The sequence below is a fragment of the Anarhichas minor genome, unplaced genomic scaffold, assembly GCF_050575085.1.
Source record: "Anarhichas minor isolate MPS153535 unplaced genomic scaffold, ASM5057508v1 ptg000062l, whole genome shotgun sequence".
Lineage (NCBI taxonomy): Eukaryota > Metazoa > Chordata > Actinopteri > Perciformes > Anarhichadidae > Anarhichas > Anarhichas minor.
In genome coordinates, this window is record NW_027466508.1 from 4,541,591 (window position 1) to 4,565,836 (window position 24,246).

The following is a 24,246-nucleotide window of genomic DNA, read 5'->3' on the forward strand; positions in this document are numbered from 1 at the left end:
AGCACATACATTTTGTACAACTTCTTTTCGCCAATTTGCTCTCTAACTCATGTCGGGCCTCCTGTGTCTCCATGTATTGTCCCTGTGGAATAAGTGCTGAAACTTTCAGTCATTCGACAGAAAGTTGATCAGAAACAATTTTACTACTAATTCTTTTTTCTTCTTGATGTTGTGATTTGCTGCTTTTTTTTAAGTCAAGTCTCTTTGGGCTGAGGGCTGTTTGCCGTACAAAAGAAGTACATTTGAAGAAGCCACACTGGGCTTAGCCAGATTGTGCTATTGACAGTTTTCTAACACTAAATAATTAAGTCAAACAGAGCAATGACATACATGATGAAAATAATCATTAGTTACATGACTCTGGAATCCAAACATATTATTCATCTACTGTTCTGTGCAACTGTTCAAAATGTTGTTAGAGCCCTTTTAATGCGTGACAATCATTACTGTGTTGCAAGATAATCAATCACGGATCGATGGACTGAGGACTGAGAAAGCAGCCGCTGAATGGGCCCCGTGCCTATTTAATTTTTTTTTCCCCAACTGATTTCCTCTCCATCTCCTTGTCAGGACGACGAGTGCTACGAGCAGTCGGCAGACGTTCGCTCTCAGCTGCGCTTCTTCGAGCAGCTGGAGAGAATGGAGAAGCAGAGGAAGGACGAGCAGGAGAGGGAGATCCTGTTGAAAGCCGCGAAAGTAAGTTGTTGTCACCTCACCATCCTACTGCGTCTGTTTGTGTGTGTGTGTGTGTGTGTGTGTGTGTGTGCATGAAGCTCTGACAGATGAATTAGAGTGTGACACCAGTGGATGAAGTGACCTCACTGCGTCCTCCCAGGCTCCCGACCCCAGGGCTCCTCTGTCCCGGCTCTTCCTCAGCGCGTACACCACACAACCCTCACACACACACACACCCGTGTCCAAGCTGCACAACACCCGTCTATCACAAGCCTTGACAGCTCAGGTGAAACAGAGCATCAGTTTAAAAGAGTGCAGAGCGTCAGGAGGAGCCAGCATGTTTTTCCTTCCATCATCCCCGTTCGTACACAACTACATGTGTTGCCCTGAACGTCCGGTGTCATGTCCGGTGTCAAAATAAAAGCCTCATAATGCTGAATCCACTGCTTGATGCAGGGCTCGTCTTCAGACACAGCACAAATATATACGACAGAGATAACCGTTGAGTATCAAAGATCTCGCAAAAATCAAAGATTTTTCTTTTCTTTTTCAGGAAAGGAAATCATAATAAGTCTTATTGCTTAAAGTTGTAATCAACTTTATATATACATATATATATATATATAAAACAATTATATAATCAACTAAATATATATATATATATATATATATACAGATGCATCATTCGCACTACTTTGGTTTCTGGCCTTTGGACGGAGTAGAGTGCACTTCATCACAGCTGTGACACCGAGAGGGCTTCAAACACAGTCCTAACTACGGGCCATCTCATCGTCAGCCAACAGTTCACCAGTTACCAGTCACTAAGACCTCCATCGCTGCCAAAGCAGAGAATAATTCAAGCCACCTGGAATAATAGAGCAAGGATTCACATCCCGTATTAATCGACACACACGTTTGGATTAGCTGTTGCACGAGGCCTTCGGTAGGTGAAGAAGTGGTGACACGTAACTCCACAGAGCAAATACAATTCAATTGCTTGCACTGTGAAAAACATTTGTTTTTTTTAAATGATCAGCAGTAATGTAAAGTCAAAGGGGTTTGTAACGATTATGGTGTGGTTTTTATCTGGTATAGTCCTTTAGGAATAAGTGCAGTTGGTTTAGTTTATTTAATGTCCTTTTATTGAAGGACAAACTCTGAAGTGACCTTCTGTCCTTTGAAAAAAACACTACAAATTGCTGCAGAGTGTCTCTTTCAGCTGATAGATCGATAAGTGTTGCACAAAGCATCATGACACAATAAAATAGAACAGAAATAACTGCACTAACTTTGCAAGAAAGTATTCAAAACTATACTTATTTCCAACAGGGACCTTGAATTATTATCGGTCAAACTATTCGTCTGTTTATCAGTAAAAAAAAGAAATAAAAAAAGTCTTCAAATATAAAAAGATCACCACTGACCTAAAAAAAAAAAAAAAAAAAAAAGATAGAGAGAGAGAGAGAGAATCTTTGGCAAATGAAAATGCCCGGCGGTGCGACATTAGCAGAAAGCTAGGTTAATTTAATTAATTTTGAATGGAGCAAATGTCCCACAGTAAAGATTCTCATTGCAGCACACCTCACCGTCCTAATTGCATTATTACGCTCCGGTCCAGGATATTAGAAAATCCTCTGGTTGATGAACGCCGGCCACCAAACCTCACGACCTGTCTGTAAAAAATGTTAAAAAAAAAAAAAAGACATTGCCTCAGCAGGAAAAAGGCCACTGTGTGAAGTGTGTTGTTAAGAAAACGAGTAGTGACGTCGTGTGTTCAGTTCTACTGCGAGCAGTTCTCTTCATTAACCGGTTTAGTGGGGAGCTTCTGCAGATTTGGCCAAGTTCCTGTTGGAAGGGCTCGCCCCGGGGCTCTCTGGACTGCGCGAGCATCGGTGAGGAGAGTTTGACTTCACCTCTGAGCCGTGTCCGCGGGTTTTTTTTTGGCGCCCGTTGCCATGGCGTTTCAGTTCGAGCAGAAGTTTAGAGAGCAAATCTTTCTTCTTCTTTTTTTTTTTTTCTATAACATTGTACAAAATATTACACACTTAGACACGAGTGTTTCTGTGTGGACACAAGTATATTTATCGGTCAATGTAACAGAATGATTACTTTACTTATTATCCTTTATATATTTTTCTTATTCACAATGATAAGTGTCAAACCATAAATGTATTTCTTTGGCATTTTGTCCTTTTAAAAGACTTTTTAAAGGTCAAAAGAGGTTTTTTATTCTCACTCTCCATTGAAGACCAGTATATAGAGGGAGACATCCATCACTGAACACATCATAAACCTCAAAACTCCATGATGTTATGAAGCCAGACAACACATTGCATTAGTGGCTCGTCTAGCTTTTTCTCTCACACACTACTATCCTATTTAAAGAAAAAAAGAAAAAAAAACAGGTGTAAAGCACCGCTTGCTATTGATTTTTAGCTATTTGGTGGATATTTGTGTCTTCCACTCTCAGTAAAAATGTTAACGCAAACGAGAGAAAACCACGATGATAAATAAACGTGGCAGTGACTGCTGTACGAGGAGCGATCGGAATAGAAGCTTCTCCCATTTGGGAGAATATATTGACAGAATATTAACTTTCCACACACAACCGCACAGCTAAAAGAAACAAATACACCCTGTGGGGGCCTTTAAAAAAAAAAAGAGTCTAATAGGCAACGAAGTGAAACTTGTCAAAATTGCTTGTGGAATATGATCGACATCACAGATCGGTCGTATACTGTAAAACGCTGTATTGGAGTTTTGTTCGTTTTTTCTTTCCAAAAACCCAACGTAAGCGTCCAGCACCCGCTCCTCGTCTCTCCATCCGCTCTCTCTCCTGTAAGTGTGGAAACCAGGGCAGCTGACAGAGGAGATGTAAAGCACGCCAGTGGCACCGCTGCCCTTTGTAAACAGTCCATCTGCACCCCCACCCCGCCTGCCTCCCTCCTGCTCGAGTGCCCGCTAATTTGACCTCCTGAACAAGAAGCCCCGCTGAAATAATCCCCTCTCCTCCTCCTCCTCCTCCTCCTCCTCACAACAAGCCCTCCCCTCCACTCTGCGCCGTCCACTTAGAATATGACTCAAGTCTTTGGGGGATGCTCCGGTCCGACCGGAGGGCAAATGCATTAGTCTTACTTGCGATACCGGCCAGTACGTGAACCGCCTGATATATTTAAAGCCAATTAGCAGGAAGGCTATGAGGAGAGGAAAGGGGGGGAGGCCTGGCCCGCACTCGCATTTTGATTGATTTAGCATCGGAATAGATATTAATACATGTACCGTAAAATATATCTAATTATTGTTTTGTCTTCGACGTCTGCTTACATAATATAGCTTCTGAAATGTGCCAGTGGATTAGAAAAAGACAATTAAACATACTGGACAATAAGGGAAGTATATAATTGCACCTAAAATGTCAACGGTTATTCGTGGACCTGACCTAAATGACACAGATTATATCCAGACCCCACACCCAATCCCCCCCTCCACCACACCCGCCTCCAAACAAAGTAAACATCAGTTAGCGTGCAGTACCATATTCTACCGCACCGCCCGCAGTGGTCAGCCGTACGTGTACATTTGGCCGCGTGGTGAAGGATTCCCAGGGACAAGCACTTTCGCCCAGATCTCGGCTGCTGATTAAAATAGAAGTGCTGTGTTGTTACGCCAGGGACACGCACACACACTCACACACACACACACACACACACACACACGCACAGCGACAGATAGCCACACAGTGACACACGCACGCACACATACGCTGCCACTGATACTCACCAACATCCTTTGCCCTGTGTGTGTGTGTGTGAGTGTGCTGGCTCCTGCAGAATTTTTAATAACCTCTTTTGATTAGAATCCCCCTCCAGCGGCTTATTTAGGGATGGATTTGGAGCGGGGTTTAAAGGCCATCGCCCCCCCGGGGGAAGGCGCTCCATTGCACTTCTCTGAATTCAAATACGATGTCCTTGACACCTCCGTATCCTGTCCCCGTTTTGCACTATTTTTTGCCGCAGCAGCAGCAACAGATGAAACGGCGAAGGAAGGGGGATGTGGGCTCCTTTTTAAAAAACAGCTGTTAACCTGTGTCCCCCCCCCTCTCTTTCTTTCATTTACTCCTCAGAGTCGCTCCAGGCAAGAGGACCCAGAGCAAGCTCGACTGAAACAGAAAGCCAAGGAGGTAAGCTGCCGCGGAGATCATTACCCTTGACATTTCCCCCCCTCCCGACCCCCTTACATACATTTTTCATGCATCGCTACACATATGTAATGCCATGTAAAGTCGGACTTAAAAAAAGAAGTTTGAGGAATCACTTGCGCCGATTGATGCCCGAGCGATTTTCTGTGCGCAAAAGACACCCTCCACTTCATACGCCCACCCCCCCTAAACTTATTTTCTTTTCTTCGTCCGTCTCAGCTTCTTCATCTCGCACCCATTTGAATTTTTGACTCATTGAGCTCCTCCTGTTTTTGGTCAATGAACACGGTCAGTGGACAGATATTCAGTGGTGAATGTAGAAGCCTTTGCAGGTTTATTCTTCACCCTAACCCTTTTTGTTAAACATATTTGTCAATGCTATTTTGTTGTACAATATCTGTCTTTACTTACTTCTTGTGACTTCTAAAAACCCTGTTCTTTTACGTCTCTTTGGTAAAAGAGTCAAATTTGCAACATTAGCTCAACGAGGCCATAAAAAGCAAAGTGAACGAGTGTTCGTCGGCAGACGTACCGATTCACGCTCCACATTAACTTTTACTACCTCAAAGGAATAAAAAGAGCTGTTTCCCCTCTTTGAGTAAAGCGGTCGAGGCAGAACACGTCGCGTTCCAAATTGGGAGGTTGTTTTACCAAAGTGGTGCGCCACCGTATCCTCCTTACTTTAAGTGCAGGTTCTGTACATGGTGGAATTCCCAGCGGACCCCAGAAAGTAGACCGCTCTCCTGTTAGTGGTTGGTTAATGTTGTTTACGCAGCAGTTCTGTCACAGCTGAAGTTTGCGTTTGATTTATTTATTTTTTGCCCTTTGTTTTACTCCGGAGTAACTTCACTGGGTGAAGCACTTCACGTGCTCTCAGTCCTCGCCGTGCTGACGAAGATCAAGAGGATTATCTTGAGCTTCCGTAGCAGAGCGAGGAGGCGGGAGGATGAAACATTCACCTGTTGTTGTTGTTGTTGTTGATGTAGAACTTAAAGACGTGGTTTCTAAGTTGCTCTTTTCAAAAATATCCCTTTTTATTCATCCGGGTAAAGTTTACTGAGCATGTATGCACTTTTCTCACTAACACACTTCTACAATGTCACCACCTGACGGTGCAGCTACTATCTGTTTATGTTGGCCATTCATGCTGCAAATGCCTTGCTCAAGGGCAACTCAGTATTGTTGTTTGAAGTATAACGTTTTCAAGGACTTTTTTAACCCCAGTCTGCTGTTTTGAACTTGTGACCTTCGAGTGACAAGTGGACCTTCTCTCACCTCTGGCTACCTGGCGCCGCTCCCGTCTCTCAAACACGCACCTCTCCTGGACATTTCTTTTCTTTCTAGCAACAGAGAGCCCTGCTGTAGTTTTAGAACATTCGCACTACGTCTCAGCCTACCCATAAGCCCCGCATATGCAAATGAGGCAGCGTAATAGGCAGCGCGATAGGTTGGCCCCCCCCAGGGGCCGTGTGATCAAAGCGGATCTCCTCCCCGTTAAGTGGCAGTCCGCTCGTCATCTGGATGCGGCCAGATTAGCGCGAGGAGACACGGCGTGCGCGCACACGCTTCTCATTTGCTTCTGGAATTTTAAGAAGGTAGTTTGGAAATCGTCACTTTATGTAATGCTTTCTCCCGCTACAGAGAGGCGAGGAAGACTCCCGACCCCTCCCCTACACACACACACACACAAACACACACACCCCTCTTTCACCCTCCCTCACCTCTTTCTTTTCTTTCTTTTTTTGCCTAATGGCCGTCGTTTCTCAGTCCCCGTGCCTCTCCGGTTTCCATCACCTGAGTTTGCTGTTTGTGTCACTAGCGGAGTCTGTCGGCAGCTCACGCTTCTGTGCAAAATTTCATCAGGATAATGAGCCCGAGCTCGGGCAGTGGAGCCAGCCCCCCCCCCCTGATCACACACACAAAATAACCACCACCACCAAACAATCATCATTTAGGAGAGATGGAATTAGAGCGTGTTACGTACCTGAACCAAGTATCGAAACGGGCAGAAAAAGGGCAGGTGTACGACCGGATATTAATCCATGAACAAGGAGAATGGTAAGAATGGTCAAGCACAGGTTGAATATCTAGTCAAGTCAAGTCAATTTACACAGCCCAAACTCTCAAATTTGCCCCAAAGGGCTTTACAATATGTACAACGTGCAACATCTCAAGCCTTACAGGAAGGACGAACTCTACGAAAAGAGGTGAGAGAGCGCCGGTGGAGCATCTTCTCACAGGGCCACATCATAGGTGCGCTTCAGTTAACTCACTAGCATTGCGCATATTCTCTCGGAATTATCACCTTTTGTTTTTTTGACGGTGACAATAAGGACAAGTTTGGATGAGATCCATTTGGTTGAACTATAGTCTATATATATAGATATATAGATATATATACTGTATTTGGTGTTCAAACGTTTTTTTGTCATCTTGTCATTGATCATCTTAGTGCAACAATCAGGCCCAAATGTTCACTTGGAAACGATATATAAAAATAGGCAGAATGCCACGACATTCACTAGGGACATTCATGCTCCCCAGCGGATGAAACCTTGTTATTATGGTCAATCCATGATCCTTCTGCTGGTGCCAGCCTCAGGCCAAACGCGTGGACACACAGAATATAGAGCATACCTCACAATATTGCAGGCAAATGAAGGTCACACAGTTGATTCATGCTCCCAAGGGGATAAAACCATTGATTCCATGGTCTGTCTTCTGGACCTGGTCTAGTATAAACTTAATTACGATATCAGAAATACCACAATGCTTTTTTTGTCCAGTTGACACTAGAAGGGCTTCAGGATTTTAGTCTTAGTAATTGCGTATGTGAATTTGCACCGGCAGCTTCGCCCACAGCCTCGTCACCAGCAGAGCAGGCTGGTCCGATAGACGCTGGTGGAGGTTGTTGTTTTTTGCGTGAGAGAGAGGCAGAACGGTCCAGCGACCCGGTTTCCTTCAATTCACAACCATTTGGCCGAAAGGTCAGATGGGCTATTTAAAAAAAAATGCCCCCCAGTGAAAATCAATGGGCAAATGGTGGCGCCCAGTTCCTGTTTGTTGTTTGTCGTCTTCGGCGGCGGTCGTGAGTCTGTGTGTTCTGTCTGTTCCATCAGCGGGGCAGGAGGCCGGGCGATGCCTAATCATAGAGAGTGAGAGAGGGAAGGAGACAGAGAGACGGAGACAAAGAGATGGAGGGGGAAAGGAGACTTGAGGGGGGAGAGGCAGAGAGAGATAGAGAGGGAGTTAAGGCCGGTGGAGATACATCACGATGTCAGACACACAGACACACTGCAGCCACAGATTCATCATCGCAACCGCGTCTGCAGGCGCAACTGGACAACGGGGGAAAAACGAGTGAACTGGAGAAGAGGAGCGGAGCAGGGACGGGGCAAAGATGGAGGGTCGGGGGGTAAGACAAATTGGCTACCACACCTGGCCGGAATCTGGCCAAAAGCCCGTTGAGGCTGCTAAAGCATGTCCACCGTATAGCATTGTTAATTCTGAGCTGTTAAGGACCCGACCGTCGTAAACTATGGCCTTCCTTTTTTTTGTCCGAGGGAAACCACAAGTTGTGGAAATCTCAAAGCTTTATTTTCCTCAAACATGTTTCCTTTCTGGGCATTGAGGGATTTGCTTTCGCCCGTTTCGACGTGCCGGCACTGCTTGAAATGTCTTGAACCTGTACCGAAATTAATTCCGACCTCAGCTCAACTCTGAGCCTTGCGTGGCTCCAATTAAAAGCCTACAGTTATTCGTTCCTGCCTCGCTGTACAGCACGAACATATATGTTGGAATCCATGAATCGAATTAGACCGATACGATATTCAAGTGACTTATGCACAACCGTGGTCAAAGCGAGCCGTGTTTATGCTCATTTATGTTAAGCCTTTGCTCAGCCGGGACCTTAACGCACACACACAATCAAGAACGTGTGTTCTTGATTGGGCCCCGGCATCCTCCACAAAGTGACCAGGTCACGGAGAGATGGGAATCCGCCCACGCCGAATAAGCCCCTTCAGCCAGAGAGGAGAGGCTTTCGTGTGTCAGAGGACAATGTAGCGGCCCCTTAGTTTTTCATTAGGGCCAGTAATATCTGCCGGCTCACAGGCCCTCATCCTCTGGCCCTCCGCAAACTGCTCTGCTCAAAGAGGCAGCCCCCCCCCCCCCCCCCCCTCAAGCAGGCAGGCCCCCGGGGCAAAAAAAAGGCCCCCGCAACCCTCCTCCGTACTCTCTCTCTTCCCAATTCTTTGTATTCTAGTCTTCTGGGCAGATACGCAACACCTCAGTATGCCTGTTTCCTTCTCACAAACTGGGTTATGCATTCCTTTAGCAGGTGTACTTTTTTTCTTTGAAAGATCATACAAAGTTGATGTGGATGATTTAATTATCACATAAGACGGGTCTGTTTTCTGGGTCCCAAAGATGTGCGGGCTACTAAATAGCACACCGTAACCCTATTTTTTATTTGTTGCTTTGTTGCCGGTAGTAACTTCAGTTCTTCTTCACCTCGAGACATGTTACGAGATGAAAAAAAACAAAAAAAAACAGAAGCGGGCTTTAAAAGTACCTTTGGTGTTCCTGTGTGTTTTCGAATATTACAAAGTGCTGTAATGAGAAGGAAAACAACAAAAAAAAGGAGATTCTTTTTTTTTTTTTGCCTCAGAGGGAGATAGCGACTCATCTCCTCGCTGTACAAGCCTGTAGGTTCACTTTTCTCTTTGTGCGCCAGAGCACTCCTTGGGACTCGAGCGACGGGGGAATTGGGCGTGCTGAGCTACGCTGGTGGCGAGGTGCCAGCCTCCTGTGCCTGGGATGTAAGTGAGAGGGAGGCAGGACACGTTTCAATTAGGCAACAAACACCGTGCTCGTGCTGAGGCTGGGAGGAGAGGAAGAAGAAAAAAAAAAAAAAAAACACACCCGTACCAGCTGACTTCCCCCTTCTGACCTCTCCCTAAAACACACTCCCCTCTCCACCGCTCCGCTCCACCTTTTTTCCATTTAAAAAATCTGAAGTGTCATTTTTTTTTTGCCAAACTCACGCGGGAAGGACAGTACCGGGGGTCTCTGCGAGGTGATGCTAAGTGTGCCAGCTCGGGCCTGCATGTTTCCATTAGATTGTCATGTTGGCTAATTAGAGAGCAGCAGCATGATTCACCTTGTTAATTAGGAGGACTTGCACACCACGTGCCCGGGGGCGGCGTGGGGAAGAGGAGCCCAGCCTCAGAGCCTGCTAGTCGCCCCGCTGCCTATGAAGATTCCCCTTCTCATCTACCTTTTTTCGCTCCTTTTTTTTTTTCTTTCTTTTTTTGATTTGGAAATGAATAAATCATCGAGATCGTCCCTCTCTCGGAGTGTGAATATCTGAGTTCTCATCTTCTCCTGGATGCAAATTAGGCGTGATCAATAGAAGGTGACGAGCGGCGAATCTAAATGTAAAAGAAAGAGAGAGAGAGAGAGAGAGAGATAGAAAGAGAGAAGAGACTGCTAGACGAAGCACGCCAGCGTGGAATGAGACAAAGCGAGAGAACATTTAAAGTAGGAAATTTCCCCTTAGATAAGCAGTATTTTTAATGATCACCTCTCTCTCCCGGTGTAAGGCCGTCAGAATCTGCTTAACACTGACTTCTGGCTTCTTCGTTAAACACTGTTCCCTGGCAAAATGTGCAGCGCAAATGTTATTATTTATAAAAATGATACTTACTCCAACGGAAAGGCGTCGAGTCTTTTGGACACTTTAAATTTATCACACAGTCCCCCGTCCCCCCCCCACCCCCTCTTCGCGGTTTAATTCCTGCAAATAAGTTGCAGATGAAGAGGAGCCGTAGGGTCGTGATAGTGACACCCACATAATGACCTTAGCTCCAGGGACGGCCGAGGGCCCTGAATAATTGGTCCTTGGCCCTAGAAACACTTCTGACATACTGCTCAGCTTCAGAGGACACTCTGAGCCGAGACTATTAGCCCGTGCATGTATTTTGAATTCATCTCCATAGGTAAAATAATATAATCACAAACAGATTCACTTGAATATTTAAGGGGATTTGTGTGCGTTCAAAAGGACAACGATGAAACAGAATTTCAAACACATTATTATTATTATTTTGCATCTTTAATGCGCATGATCGGATTTATTGTCTCGTTATTTAACAAGCTTGGTAGCAGCACAATAGTGCAAACGCAAATTATTTTAAGTGTTGCATCTGATCAGTATAGTAAAGGTCATTGTAAGTGTCAATACATACTGGTACAAGTGGCATTAAATGGCGTAATGTGCAGATTCTATGCATACGACTTAAATCTATATATTGCATAAATATAGACTGTATATATTCAATACCTATTAGGGCAATTAGACATGACAGCTCACAGCACAACTCATCATGCACACATGATGCATACTGTAGGTTATCATATATTGAATCAATATTTGATCTTGAGAGAACGCTGCCACATGTAATTACAGAGCTCCGTCGACGAAGTCATAGTTCCGAAACAAAGACTTGCCCACATTAGCAGGTCAGGGCTGAGCCCGTCTCTTTGTGGTGCCTGAGCGCAGATGGAGAAGTGAATCCTGATTCGTTCACCGCAACTGGCGCTTCTCCCCGCGGCAAGCTAACTGCCAGGCACTTCACATGAAGAAAGGGCCTCGAGACGCAGCTCCCAGATGTTCGCGTAATGTCGGCCATGTGTGCGTCAGGTGAATGAGAGCCACGCATTAAAGACATGCATCAGACGACGCATACGTGAAATGTCCACACACACACACACACACACACACACACGTGAAGCAGAGGGAGTCTCACACACAAGAAGGTGTGTTTTAGATAGCGGCATTTGAAATATAAGTATCTTTGTTTAGCATGTTGGCATGGTAACTAATTAGCAATAAACAGTTGAGGCAAATGGGAATGTCATTAGTTTTGTGTGCATTTAGTCATAAACAAAAGTATTGGACACATTGAAATTATGACATGATGATGGAGCTAGATAGAAAAGTCAGAAGTACGAACGTTACGAAACATCCTGAGGGGAGCAAGAATGTCTGTGTACAAAATGTCATCATGACAATCCTATCCAGTAGTTGTCGAGACATTTCCTTTCATCATAAATGTGACCCTCACAATGGCGCAAGAGCAAACGTCATGGGACCGTCAAAGTCATAAGGGTCTATCCTCTGGGTACCGTGAATGCAAAATTTCTTGGAAATCCATACAACAGCTGATGAGATATTTCATTGGGGACCAAAGTGGTGGAACTACCAACAGGCCGACGTTGCCATTCCTAGAGCCATGCTGCTAGCAAGGATACAACTAATAAAATATTTAACTCTCCTACAGAGTTACTAGTTTTGGTTTTGGTCTGATTTATAGTTTTATTAAAAATAGTTGAAATCATAACAAAAACATGTGTGTTCGCATAGCTTCAGGCCTTGCGTGACGTACATTTTTTCATCTGCTCATGTCTATGTGAACAGGCTGCATTCGGCCCAAATTAATATTTTATATTTGTGATATTAGAAGGTACAATTTCTGGGCAAAATTTGCTTTTGTTTGCAAGAGAGGTGGCAGTGAATGAGGGGAGACGACATGCCATAAAGGTCTCGGTTGGGCTCGAGCCAGCGTTGCTGTGATTACACCCAAGATGAACGTACTCTACAGTAGATAAGAAGTAGTTTTGACTGCCACCTGACATTGAAGCTGACTTATGGGGAGCTGTTGGGATGCCAATGTCCAGTGGTACTGAAACCGTCTGTCCTGCTCCCCGTGTCTCTTATATCACTGACATCAGACACAACTTTCTAAATCAAGCCAACGAGTTGATAGATGTTCTCCAAGCCTTTCCATGACACTGCCTTCTCATTGGTGTTAACTTAACATTGTATTAGTGTGTATATAGACCAGTTAGTTTGAGGCTGTGTATCAAACTAAAATCATGGTGCAGTCTCACTTTATTAAGACAGTTTTGTTTCCAAGAACAAATGAAGTAACGTTTTTTGGTTATTTTTTGACCATTTTTAACACAAACACATTTACATAGCAGTATTGTGTATCAACCCAGTTTTAATACATTTAACTAACATCTACACCAGCACCTTTAACAAAATATAGGATGGTTTATATAATATACAAGTACGATATGTTTCTTGAGGAGCCTCACCATGCCATCGACCATAACCGGTTCTTTTTAAATGTTTTTAGGTGTTCATTAAGATTCAGCTTCATTCTTGTCAACATACTCCAATTAACTCTTTCCATTATACACGGTAGATCGACCTATAGCCTTGCAGTGCAAAAGGTTAGAGCCGTGATAGGAGATTAGATTGAAGCTTAAGACAGCCACCCTTGTTTAAAATGTATGCGCTCTACCCCGGCTCTTTAGGGTGGGGGGGGAGAAAGCATTCACGAATAAAAGTGGCATATGTTAAGTCTATATATACACTGAGAGGCTCCCTGCTGTGTGCTGTTGGACCAGAGCTTTTCTAAAGGGAGCGGGGAGGAGAAACAGACCAACTCAAAAGTCTGGCTTTTATGCCGTGGTCTTTGCAGGGCAGAGAGCCCCGTAGCTTCCTTCACAGCCCCGTGGCTGCACGCGCGTGACGTCAAGCAGAGCGTGTTCTGCTCTACCAAGGACATCTGTCTGTAAGCGTCTGGGGGGCCGCAAGCAGCCCCTCAGGCCGGGAGGGAAGGAGGGAGGGAGGGAGGGAGGGAGGGAAGATGGAGAGAAAAGCCTTTGTTAAAAAACAGCAGAGATGAAGAACGGCAGGTTGGCCATCATGGCTCCTGCAGCTCATCCTCCTTTTCACTCCGTTCTTGCCGTCCTTTGGACATTTTTGCATCATCGGGAGTCGCGCTCGTCTTTGTTGTGCGCAATGTCTCATTTAGGTCTTGATGGACATTTTTTACAGATCTATTATAGACCTTTAAAAATTTCAAGGGAAACGGGTAACTAAAAAAATAAACAGTGAGAGCCAAAAGGATCAATTTCAATTGCACACTTTCGGCCCAATTTATGCATGTAAATAACAACAAGCCCCCCCCCCCCCCCCCCAAAAAAAAAGCCCGGTACTGAAAATATCCCTAATGTATTAATACATTATTTAGCTTTCATTTGACATTTGGCTCTTCATTTGCCGTCTGCGCTACTGATAAATATTAACATCCACCGCCCTCAAACTCGAGGTCTCAGTCTTATTTAAATGTGATTTTGGAAGAATCTTCCAGGACACAACTCCATGACACGAGCAATCTGATGAATACATGCAATTTAATACCCAGGGTCTGGAGTCTGGATTTGTCAAGCATATTTAACTCCGATTCATAGAATGAAAAGATTTGTTTTATTTTTGGGGTGGGTTGTGGGTAATTTCATGTTATTTTACCGTCATTAAACGGTGGGTGATGCCATTTAGTCTCAAAGGAGAGCTTTTAGTCTTCCGGAGAGTTTGTGTGTGTGTCAAAGCTTCATCCAACAGTGTCTTTTTTTTTTTTTTCATAGCTGTAATCAAATGTTCAGCGCATATTAGGAGAGCCTTGATGAAAACAGAGCCTGATCTGATTAATATCAGATTCAAAGCTTCAGTGTTTGCTCCGTCATAGCGTCAGCTGATGTGCACTTAGCAGAGCGTTCGACATCTGTGAGAGCTTTGAGCAACCGCGACGAGTGTTTCCCCCTGAAATTGAACATATTTCCAATTTACCCTGGCGCCGATCGCAACATCGTCACCCGGCAGGTTTCTTTCTGCATCAATCCTCTGAAATTTTCTTGAAAAGCTGCAGATTGATTCTGTCGGGCATCTTACAAAATGTTCTACATCTTCTGACCTTTGCTAATAATTTGACTTTACAAGTTCCAGTTCCCTGCTTTGAAAGGGCATGCGGGCAGACTGGAAGCACTGGTATTTAAGCGACTTCGGAACGGCAGATATTTATGCGGTACCATTGATCGGACCTGGCAAATGTATGCACTCCGCCAGCCGGTTACTCCTCCAGTCAGGGATGAATCTCTGCAGTGACCTTTACGGATTTTGGATTTGCGTTGTCGACATTTTGGTCTAGAAGGTAGGGAGATATTCTTGCCTAAATCTCAACAAACCCTTTAGAGCTCAGGACAGTTGATGACGAAGGACTGGAACAGTTTTCAAGGTGCCCACATTCCTTCATAGCTACTGCTACTACTTCATAGCACTCGTACACCTGTGTGTGCCTCGACGAACATACTTTTATGTACATGTTTGAATTAAATGCTGCTCAAAACAAGGCCCTGAAGGGAAAACGAAATCCATCAAAGCCCGGCCCAAATCTGGTTCGTATCAGTCGGCGGCCATTAAACAAAAAAAAAAAAGGGAAAGGTAGACTCGGCGCAGCGGTACCAGATTGAAATCAGAAATCAGTCTCCCCGGTGTCACGGCTGGCCGTTTTTACCGACTGGAAACGCAGACTGGGAGGGTTGCAGATGGCGAAATGAAGTCGTCATTTATCATACAGTCATAAATCTGAGAACGCAGGCAGTTGCCGGGAGGCCATGCCTGGTGCCAACTGCCAGGCAGAGATGCCGGCATCCTGGTGCCATCAGGGAGATAGCGGACCTCTCTCTCTCTCTCTCTCTCTCTCTCTCTCGCTCTCGCTCTCGCTCTCTCAGCTCACTCTGCTTTAAGGTCAGGCCTGGAGAGATTTGTGTGTTGTTTGTGGCAAAGCTTAATAAGGTTAGCATTGATAGCATTGATGCTACATTTGCCATGTGGACAGGGGGAAATAGTCATCTCCATCCTGTTAGCCGCATCAGCTTCTGTCTCCATTCACATAGTGTTGTTGAGAGCCCGATTCCCAGCTCAAATCGCCTCATGTACCACTGCCACTAACTAGTATTTGTTTTAGCTTCAGTTCATGTATTTTCACCACCATCCGCTTTCAAAATCGGACACATGAACGAGATTTTTCAGATGCTCAGCCCCCCCCTACTTTGTGTCGTCAGCGTGTTTGAATCTTTCAACAGTTCCGCCGTGCTAAATGTGAAGTGGCAACACCCTAAAGGGCATGCCTTGCCGGGGTTTTTTTTTTTTTTTTTTGAGAAAAAAAACCATCAGAGGCAACTGCATGCACATTTTAGATCAGACTTTATACACCAAAGCAACCTTTTAACCGAGCGCCATCTGAAAGTAACATGAAATTTTCTCCCCCCCACCCCCCACCGATCAGACAACACACGTGCCTCTCACAAACCCCAGTGCCCGGCGCACACATGCTGAGAGATAACATAAAAAAGAACATGAAAGACATGAAAGCGCACATTGATTGTCCCTGTTTGCTTCAACCCGGGTCTCTCGCTCTCTCTCTCTCTCTCCCCCGGCGGGCAGGCACGTAGGCAAGCTGGTGGGTAGGCATTCCCTGTGCTGTGGCCAAGATTGATAGGCACGTGCGTGTGTGTGTGTGTATACCGTGTTTGCATGTTGGAGGGAGTGCTGACACCCTCTGTGCCATGGCCCCGGGCCCTCACACATCCACCCAATAGAAAGGGCAGCTCGCAGCGACGCTTGGTCCCCCCCCTCTCTGCCCCGCGGCCAGACATGACATTACCTCAGGCGGTGCCTCCCCACAAACTCCCCCTTTATATATCGCGAACTGCAAAAATCACAATGGGACCGTGTGACTGCACACACACACACACAGACACACACTCTCGATCTTTGACAGAAGCTCTGTTAATGGCTGACAACAGGCTTCCATTTTGTTTGGCTCAGGAGAGGTTATACAATACACTGACGGACAGATAGAGGGAAGAAGAGGGATGTTTCAACTTCTGCTTTTGATCCTGCTCTTGTCTCATTGCTTATTCTTTCTAGCAAGGCATTGCAGTGCTCTAAAATGTGACCGTTTTGGTGGCAAATGCGCTTAAAATCTGGATATCCTAAAAGTTACCCGTGTGTCTACAAGTAAATGGTATTGTGCAGCTTCGTGTTATTATCGTGTACGGAACAAGGAAGCAGTGTCTTGGAATTAGGTACCATCAGAACGACTGAGTAAAAAAATGGCGCTTATGGCAGTTCAGTACCACAGATTTTTGCTGTGAATGTTTGTTACGTATTTGGTTAATGCAGACTGAGGCATTGTAATCTACAAAAGCCACCACATACCGGACATATTATAGATTTGTACATCAATCAAGGATTGTAAATATTGGTGTAAAATTCACTTCCTGTTTTGAGTGCTCTTGAATTTGTCGGGTTGGCGTTGGGTATCGATAACGTACACGCGACGTACTCACTAACCCAAACAGATGGCAGTGCCATACTGGGGCAACACCACACCACATAGAGCGCAGAGGGTATTTTCTAACCGTTTGTGTCGTCTTCACCAGATGCAGCAACAGGAACTGGCGCAGATGAGGCAGCGAGACGCCAACCTCACAGCACTAGCAGCCATTGGACCCCGCAAGAAGCGTAAAGTGGATTCACCGGGGACAACCCCATCAGGGACCGAGGTAAGAAGAAGTAGACTCACTCAATGGCTGCGTTGGTCCAGATCTAGTTGCTAACGTTGACTTGATAACACCATTTTCACCGTTGACATTTGTGGAAATCTTTTCTGACAGTTTTTCTTCAGCGCATCTGTGACGATGACATATTGGCCTGGCTGTCTTACCACCCTGCTGCTAATGCTATAACAACAAAGTCAATGACAACCTACCAACTGGGCTTCCTCCAAAGAATACTGTAATCCAATATATTGCATTTCTCAGCTTTTCTGTCTTGCAGTGTATTTTTTGTGTAGACAGCTTTCAATGGTAATTTCCATGGCCATGTCATCCCTGACTGTACTAAGTTCAAACATGGAGGGTTGCTGGATATGCTAAAACAATGAGTCACTGAATATCTTTCTCTAAGTCGGTGAATAAGGAATATAAATCCATTACTGCAGGTAGAGCAGTGGTTTCCAATTCCGGCAGTTTATGCAAAGACACTTTTGTTTTTTAATGCAGGATATTCTCCTCAATCTAATAACTGTGCTGAGCTTCAGTCACTTTACACAGAATCCTCCAGGTCAAGGCTTGTGGTAGTCTGAAAGAGTCCCTGACGTACAGTGACCGACATAGCCCCTAGGACAATTAATCAATAATCTACAATAGGTTGTGGTATTGTAGTTGGAGATGAGGCAAAACCACAGTCAGATTTGCTGGCTGCCCAATATACAACCAGTCTGCTTTTTGTTTAGTTATTTCCCAAGGCTCCCTGATAATTTAGCTTACTTTATGTGGAACTCTTGTTTTACCGACTCTAGCTTTCTGCCTCTTTCAAAATAATACTTGTAAAAAACATATTTTAGAGGTGAACCCACAATTTAAGCTCCTAATTCTTTCAAGTTACATAATTTATTTGAAATGAAGTCAAGATGTCAGAATACATAACAAGACATGGAGGTTGGAAATACAATTAAAACTCCCCGAGGGACTGTGATCCTAACCTCTCTAGCAGTTTTCTCTTTGGCTGGCTATTCCGTTGTCAAGTAGTAAACACTGAGAGTTTGACATGTTAGAGGCTCGAATGTTAACTAAAATAAACTTGTGAGAGGATAAAAATGATAACTGTAACTACACAATGATATATTTGTTCCTGTACTCCAACAATAATGGTAACTAAATAAATAACTGGTCATTGGTTGATTGATTGAGTCTGTGTCAGACCAGTAGTTCAAATCAGAAGCCGGAAAATAGAGAACACTCCTGTTTTGAAGACTCGAGTTTGGCATTTTGGCCGTCGTCATCTTGACTTTCTGCAACCAGAAGGACACAAGAGGGTAAAGCTCAAGCAAACGCTGAATAAGACATTTTTAGTCATTTTCTAATTAACATCATGCTGTATTTAATAAACTAGCGACTGAAACCATAAACTTATGTTTACAATGTTAACTGAGGTGATAAATCAAGTGAGAAGTAGGGTCATTTTCTCAGTGACTTATATACAATCAGACTTATTTTTATTTCTTATTGGTCATTAGAAAGAATGCAAGTTTAAGGCACTTTTGCATTGGTTTCACTCTTGAGACCCGGAGGTTGCCACCTGGTTTAGATAAATGGATACGATAGGGGGAAAAGAGCAATTTGTAATTTAAAGGCAGGCTTGGTGATGTTAGAATCAATAATAAAATCCTCTGACAAAAAAAGAAAAAACCTAGTGTCTGTGGCTGTCGCAGGACTGTAATATGGCTGTACAATCACTTCATTCAACATGAATGTAAAGATTGGGCGGACTACCTGCCTGCCTTCACGTATTCTGCCCCGTGCAGTCATTGCTCGTCATCAGTCTTCCGCAAGCTGCTAGCTTGCCAGCTGTGAATACCGACATCAGCCATGTTCTTTGTTTACATTCACTATGATCATTTTGGGGGAGTTGCTTTGGAGGTGTTTTGTCAGTGTTGCTGACTTGGTGACTTTCTCGCCAGATTAGCCAACTTTTGGATCTAGTGCTGCTAGCTACCTTCATTGGAAAAGAGTTGGCGACAGCGGGCTTGGTTGTTTGATCGGATGATTTTTTAAATCTAGCGTACTCTTGCTAATTTCTCCAGATTACCAAAGCTAGTTTTAAGAACCCAAATAAGATATAGAATAAGCCATATTAGATACCAGCTCAGCCAAGAGAAAATAGAGAAACATTTTGGGAAAAAGTGCATGAGCTGCTACACCGTGAATTATTATAAGAAGACACAGTGGTTGGTTAGTATCATCCTCCATTAAACTATTACCAAGTGAAATTATTCAAATTAATAATAACAACTCAGATGATATGAAGTGATGCCTCACCTTCATTTCATTTCAAACGCGTTTATGTTTATATTTTGCCGGGTGGCCACAGATCTCCAATCTCCAAGTGAGAATTCGGTTCCATTTCTGCCGTTCATATTCGCCACAGAGTGGAGCTGATTGTGTGTATCCACAACTGGGGTTGTTTGGTGAGGGAGCTGTGAAGTGCACTGTTGTGCTGGCGACACGGCGTGCAGCCCTCTGAACCATTGTTCCCATGTGTAGTCATCCACAAAATGGGTGAAGATGAACGAATCTGAAATAGCCGATACCTTTCTGGAGGCACCAGGGAGCGGGTTTGTTTTGTGAACGGGGTTCTTTGTTGGCCTCCCTTCCCCCCAGGCTTAAGTTTTGAGGACCATTGTATTCCCAAACCAACACATCCTCTTAAAGGATCCTCAAGTTTAGGAATATGTCTAATAACTAATGAAGTTGGTGATGATCGGAAATATCTGCGTATGGAGCGTGGTGACCTACTCCCATGTGACTTGCCTGGTCTGTTCTTAATTAAGCCGAACGGCGGCATTGTAAAGAGCCGTCTACTGTTTGAGGAAAAGCAGTGGCTTGAGTATCGTATTTCTCCAGCACAAAGCCATACATGAAGTCATGCACAGTTGCTGCACCAAGTCACATTTTCCTTGAGGCGGCAGGGCGAAAAAAACCATTTAAATTCCACATATTCATCTGTAAATATGGTGAATCTAAAATAAGCCGGAATTTTGAATGTCAATTGGTCATTTTAATAACCCGCTTATCGAGTTGCATCTTCTCATCCTTCGCTTAGCAGCAATATGCTGCAGAGGAGCATAGCAATGCACTCGGTAAAAAAAGCATAAATAACAAAATAAAAGCATTACTTCTGGTCCTTGAGTGCAGTGGCAACCTCTTTCAGAATGTTTTACCCTGATGGGTATTAGCCCGCGACCTTATGCTGCTTTCAACAAAAAAAAAAAAAAGCTGCTTTCTCAAACTGCTCTCCCAAATGCAGTTATACAACATAAACATGAATATACATTATGCTTGAGTTGTTGTCCTTTTTCTCTATTCTATTCCTTTTTTTCTTCTTTAAATGTCCTGTTCATGTTTAATTAGAGGGGCATAATGAAGTGAAGACACAGCGTGCCCCTCCTCCGGAGTGATCGCAGAGGGGGCGGAGGAGGAATCTTAACTTATTTTCACTTCGTTTTCACCTCCTCACATTTCTTCATTTCACATGGGCTGGAAGCGCCCGCGGCGTTCTCTTTCCCTTCTCCAGAGCAAAGTGAATGTGACTTTTCTAAGGGGGTCACAGGATGCCTGGAGGCCTGTGGGTGTTACTGGACTGTTGCCTGCTCTTAGCTTCACTGAGGGGCTTGTCATAGATTTCATCTCCACAGAAATGAGCCGGGGGGCCCTGGCCAGGAGCACAAGCAGCCAACGTTATGAAGGGCCCATGCTGATTATTTCCCTCTGACATCGCATCCTGAGCTTTCCGCATTAATCCCAGACAAAGGCAGCCCTTCAGTGCTGCGCCAGAGCTCAAATTAGGAGCCAGATAATGGCCTTGTTGAGATCCCTCTCTATTCACTGAGAGGCAGAGCTCCTGTTGAAATCCTCCTCTCCTATATTCCTTCCCTCCCGCTTGTCCTCTTCCACACCAGACCACCTTTCCGCCGTGATTTCGGACTGTGACGGAATTCAGGTGACACAATTTCGCACCCTTCCCCCGCAACCCTCCCCCCAGCCCTCTCCCCCCATTCTCCCACCTTTAATTTGACGGTGGCTTGGCCGGCGCTGGGGCCTGAGCCTGGATGTGGATCGCCACGGGCTGTGAAACCGATAGCCAGTCAAGACCGTGCGTGTCTGTCTCCAGCCTGATCTAGTCTGCAGGAGGGAACAAAGGGGGCCTTACAGGGCTCCGCAGGGTGGATTAGTTCCAAGGAGCCAATGGCTGGGGCTGCTGGCTGGAAGAGGGCCTGCTGTGGCCCCAGCGGTGGGTCACTGCACAGGCAGGGGCCCCCGCCCACACCGAAAGCCCCCCTCCAGCTCCATAGTCCCACAGCCCAACCCCTTCCAATCAGCACACACAGGCTTTTTGAAGTTCAGCACAAGAGTCAAAGGGTGAGCCACCTTGAAGAAGTTGGAGGGGTGAAGTGCAGTGACAGAGGGCAGATGAAGGAGAATGGCAACGTGATCATGCCCTCAAAACATCAGCTTGAAGATTGTGGACGCCAATACTAAAAGGGTTGAGCTATTGAAATAAAAAATCTCATCCAGAAGAATAATAATGCGTTGTAATTCGTAGGTACGCCTTGAAATCATTTCTAATGTTATGCATGTAATCATGAGCGAGGAAGTGTTTTGAACGCAAAAGCCCGCACAGGGCCGGCGTGAGGGGAGTATGATGGGTTCAACATCCAATGATCTTTCAGCTAGTAGACTGCTGTTCCTTCACCGTGTAAAACGAGAAGTCAACGTTGTGTTATTTTAACCAAAAAGACGATATTTTCCTAAACCTGAGTAGTTTTCTTGCGGAAACCTAACTAAGTATTCCACTATCTTTTCCTAAACCTAACTAAGTATTTCACGATCTTTTCCTCAACCTAACTACGTATTTCATGCTCTTTTCCCTAACCTAACTAAGTATTTCACGATCTTTTCCTCAACCTAACTACGTATTTCATGCTCTTTTCCTCAACCTAACTAAGTATTTCACTATCTTTTCCTAAACCTAACTAAGTATTTCACGATCTTTTCCTCAACCTAACTACGTATTGCATGCTCTTTTCCTAAACCTAACTAAGTATTTCACGATCTTTTCCTAAACCTAACTACGTTTTTCACGATCTTTTCCTCAACCTAACTAAGTAGTTTTGTTGCCTAAACCGAACTTCGTAGTTCACGATCTTTTCCGAAACCTAAGTAGTTTTGTTGCCTTAACCTATCCAAGTAGTTCACGATCTTTTTCTAAATCTAACAAAGTATATCGCGATCTATTCCTAAACCTAACGAATTATTTCGCGATCTATTGCTAAATTAAACCAAGTACTTTTGTGTCTAACCTTACTCTTGTGTCCTTTGAAGGCAAGTGGAATTTGACATGTGTCGCTGGACTTTCGTAGGAAAACACACTAAAAGTAAGGAGTGACTTTTCGTAAGGTATCATAGGAAAGGATACGTTGAAAAAGGATATCTTAGTTTCTTGTTCATGTTTTCTTGTTAGGCACCAGTCACACAATGTTTATCGCTGCTAGAAGCTGCTTTTCCTCTCATTGTTTTGACGTATTTTGCAGCTATACAGTGCTGCAGCTTCTCCATAGACGGACCATGTTCATCTCTAAGCTCCTCTGTAGCCACATCAGTATTTGTATATTGCACAGAGAAGAGGTGAAAATGGATTTCAGGTCATTGTACTGGAGATAGACAACAGTCTTGTCAAATAGAGATGATGATTATTCCATCACACCCTCTGTACTCTGTCCTTTCACACATTTAACACGATTTGAATACTTTGCTGTTTAATTTCCCCCCTCATCGATTTTTGGCGTGTTATGATCTCCTCTCCTCCCATTTCGGTGCGTCTCGACTAAACATGGCTTCTGTTCATTAAGACAGATAGAGACTCCTATGGTACATCCGATTGTTAGCCGCGATGTAGAATGTGCCTTGGCGCGCGGTGTCCCGCAGTGTCAAACGCGCTCAGAGCTCCGAAAACATCCTTGACATATTTACGAGCTCAGAGTTATCATCCTGGCACTCAGGCCATTTATCACATCAAAGCCAGAGCTTTGTTTGTTTGACGCAGAGGCAACAATATCTGCAGAAATCGCCCCAGTTTGTACAGCCACACCGCCTTTCCCCTCCTATCTGTCTCGACCAGCAGGCGCAACGCAAGGGACAAGGGTAGGCGAGCGGTTTTTAATAGCGAGCGCGGTGTCTTTTTTTCCATTTTAATTCATTTCACCTTCTTTCTTTGAGGCTGTAGATCAGAAAGAAGGAGTGAGGCAATAGAGTGAGAGGCATGGGGAGAGAGATGAGAGGGGGGAAAAGCACAAGGAAAACTGATGCCCTTTCCTCCAGCTAAATTAACAGGAATCACGTGGAAAACAATCTGAGTCTCCAATGAAGAAGGGAGGGTGGTGGTGGGGGGGGGGACCATTAAAATTAGCCCCGAGCTATGGACTGCACCCAATATCACTAAAGCTGCACTCACTACAGATGTGGAGGCTGGCTTACAGGCAAACTATGCTCTGTTCTATAGCTACAATTAAAATCAACCTCGCTGCCAAAAAATAGGAGGGGGAAAAGAAGGGAGGTGGGGGGGGGGGGGGGGGGGGGGTAGAAAGGCAGACATGGAACATCAAAGACAGATTGAAATGTGTAGTCAGTAATAAGAGTGGTCTCCAGGCCCCGAGGTTCTCCACGGTCCCCTTGTTAATGAGAAATTTTGACCTCTGGTTTGTAAGTTAAACTTGTAATCTCGGTTAATGAAGTAAATCAATCCCAACTCGGGAGTGCTCGGGTGTCTCTCCCTTTGCCTTCTCCCCGCCAACCTCCCCTCTGTCCTTCTTTCTCTCTCTCTCTCTCTCTCTCTC

At 44.7% G+C, this 24,246-nt stretch overlaps 1 protein-coding gene across 6 annotated transcripts in view; it reads left to right on the forward strand.

Moving 5' to 3' along the window:
• Nucleotides 1-24,246, forward strand: part of LOC142933553 (transcription initiation factor TFIID subunit 4) — a 77,148-nt gene that overhangs the window by 31,842 nt on the left and 21,060 nt on the right. For 3 of the 6 annotated variants that reach the window (XM_076077680.1, XM_076077683.1, XM_076077684.1), the window contains 3 exons: nt 571-696; nt 4,799-4,855; nt 17,234-17,356. In XM_076077680.1, the coding sequence (XP_075933795.1) occupies nt 571-696; nt 4,799-4,855; nt 17,234-17,356 (306 nt within the window). Of the gene's footprint in view, nt 1-570; nt 697-4,798; nt 4,856-17,233; nt 17,357-17,467; nt 18,763-24,246 lie in introns of those variants that run through there. The other 3 variants (XM_076077682.1, XM_076077681.1, XR_012947604.1) reach the window with 3 other exon arrangements.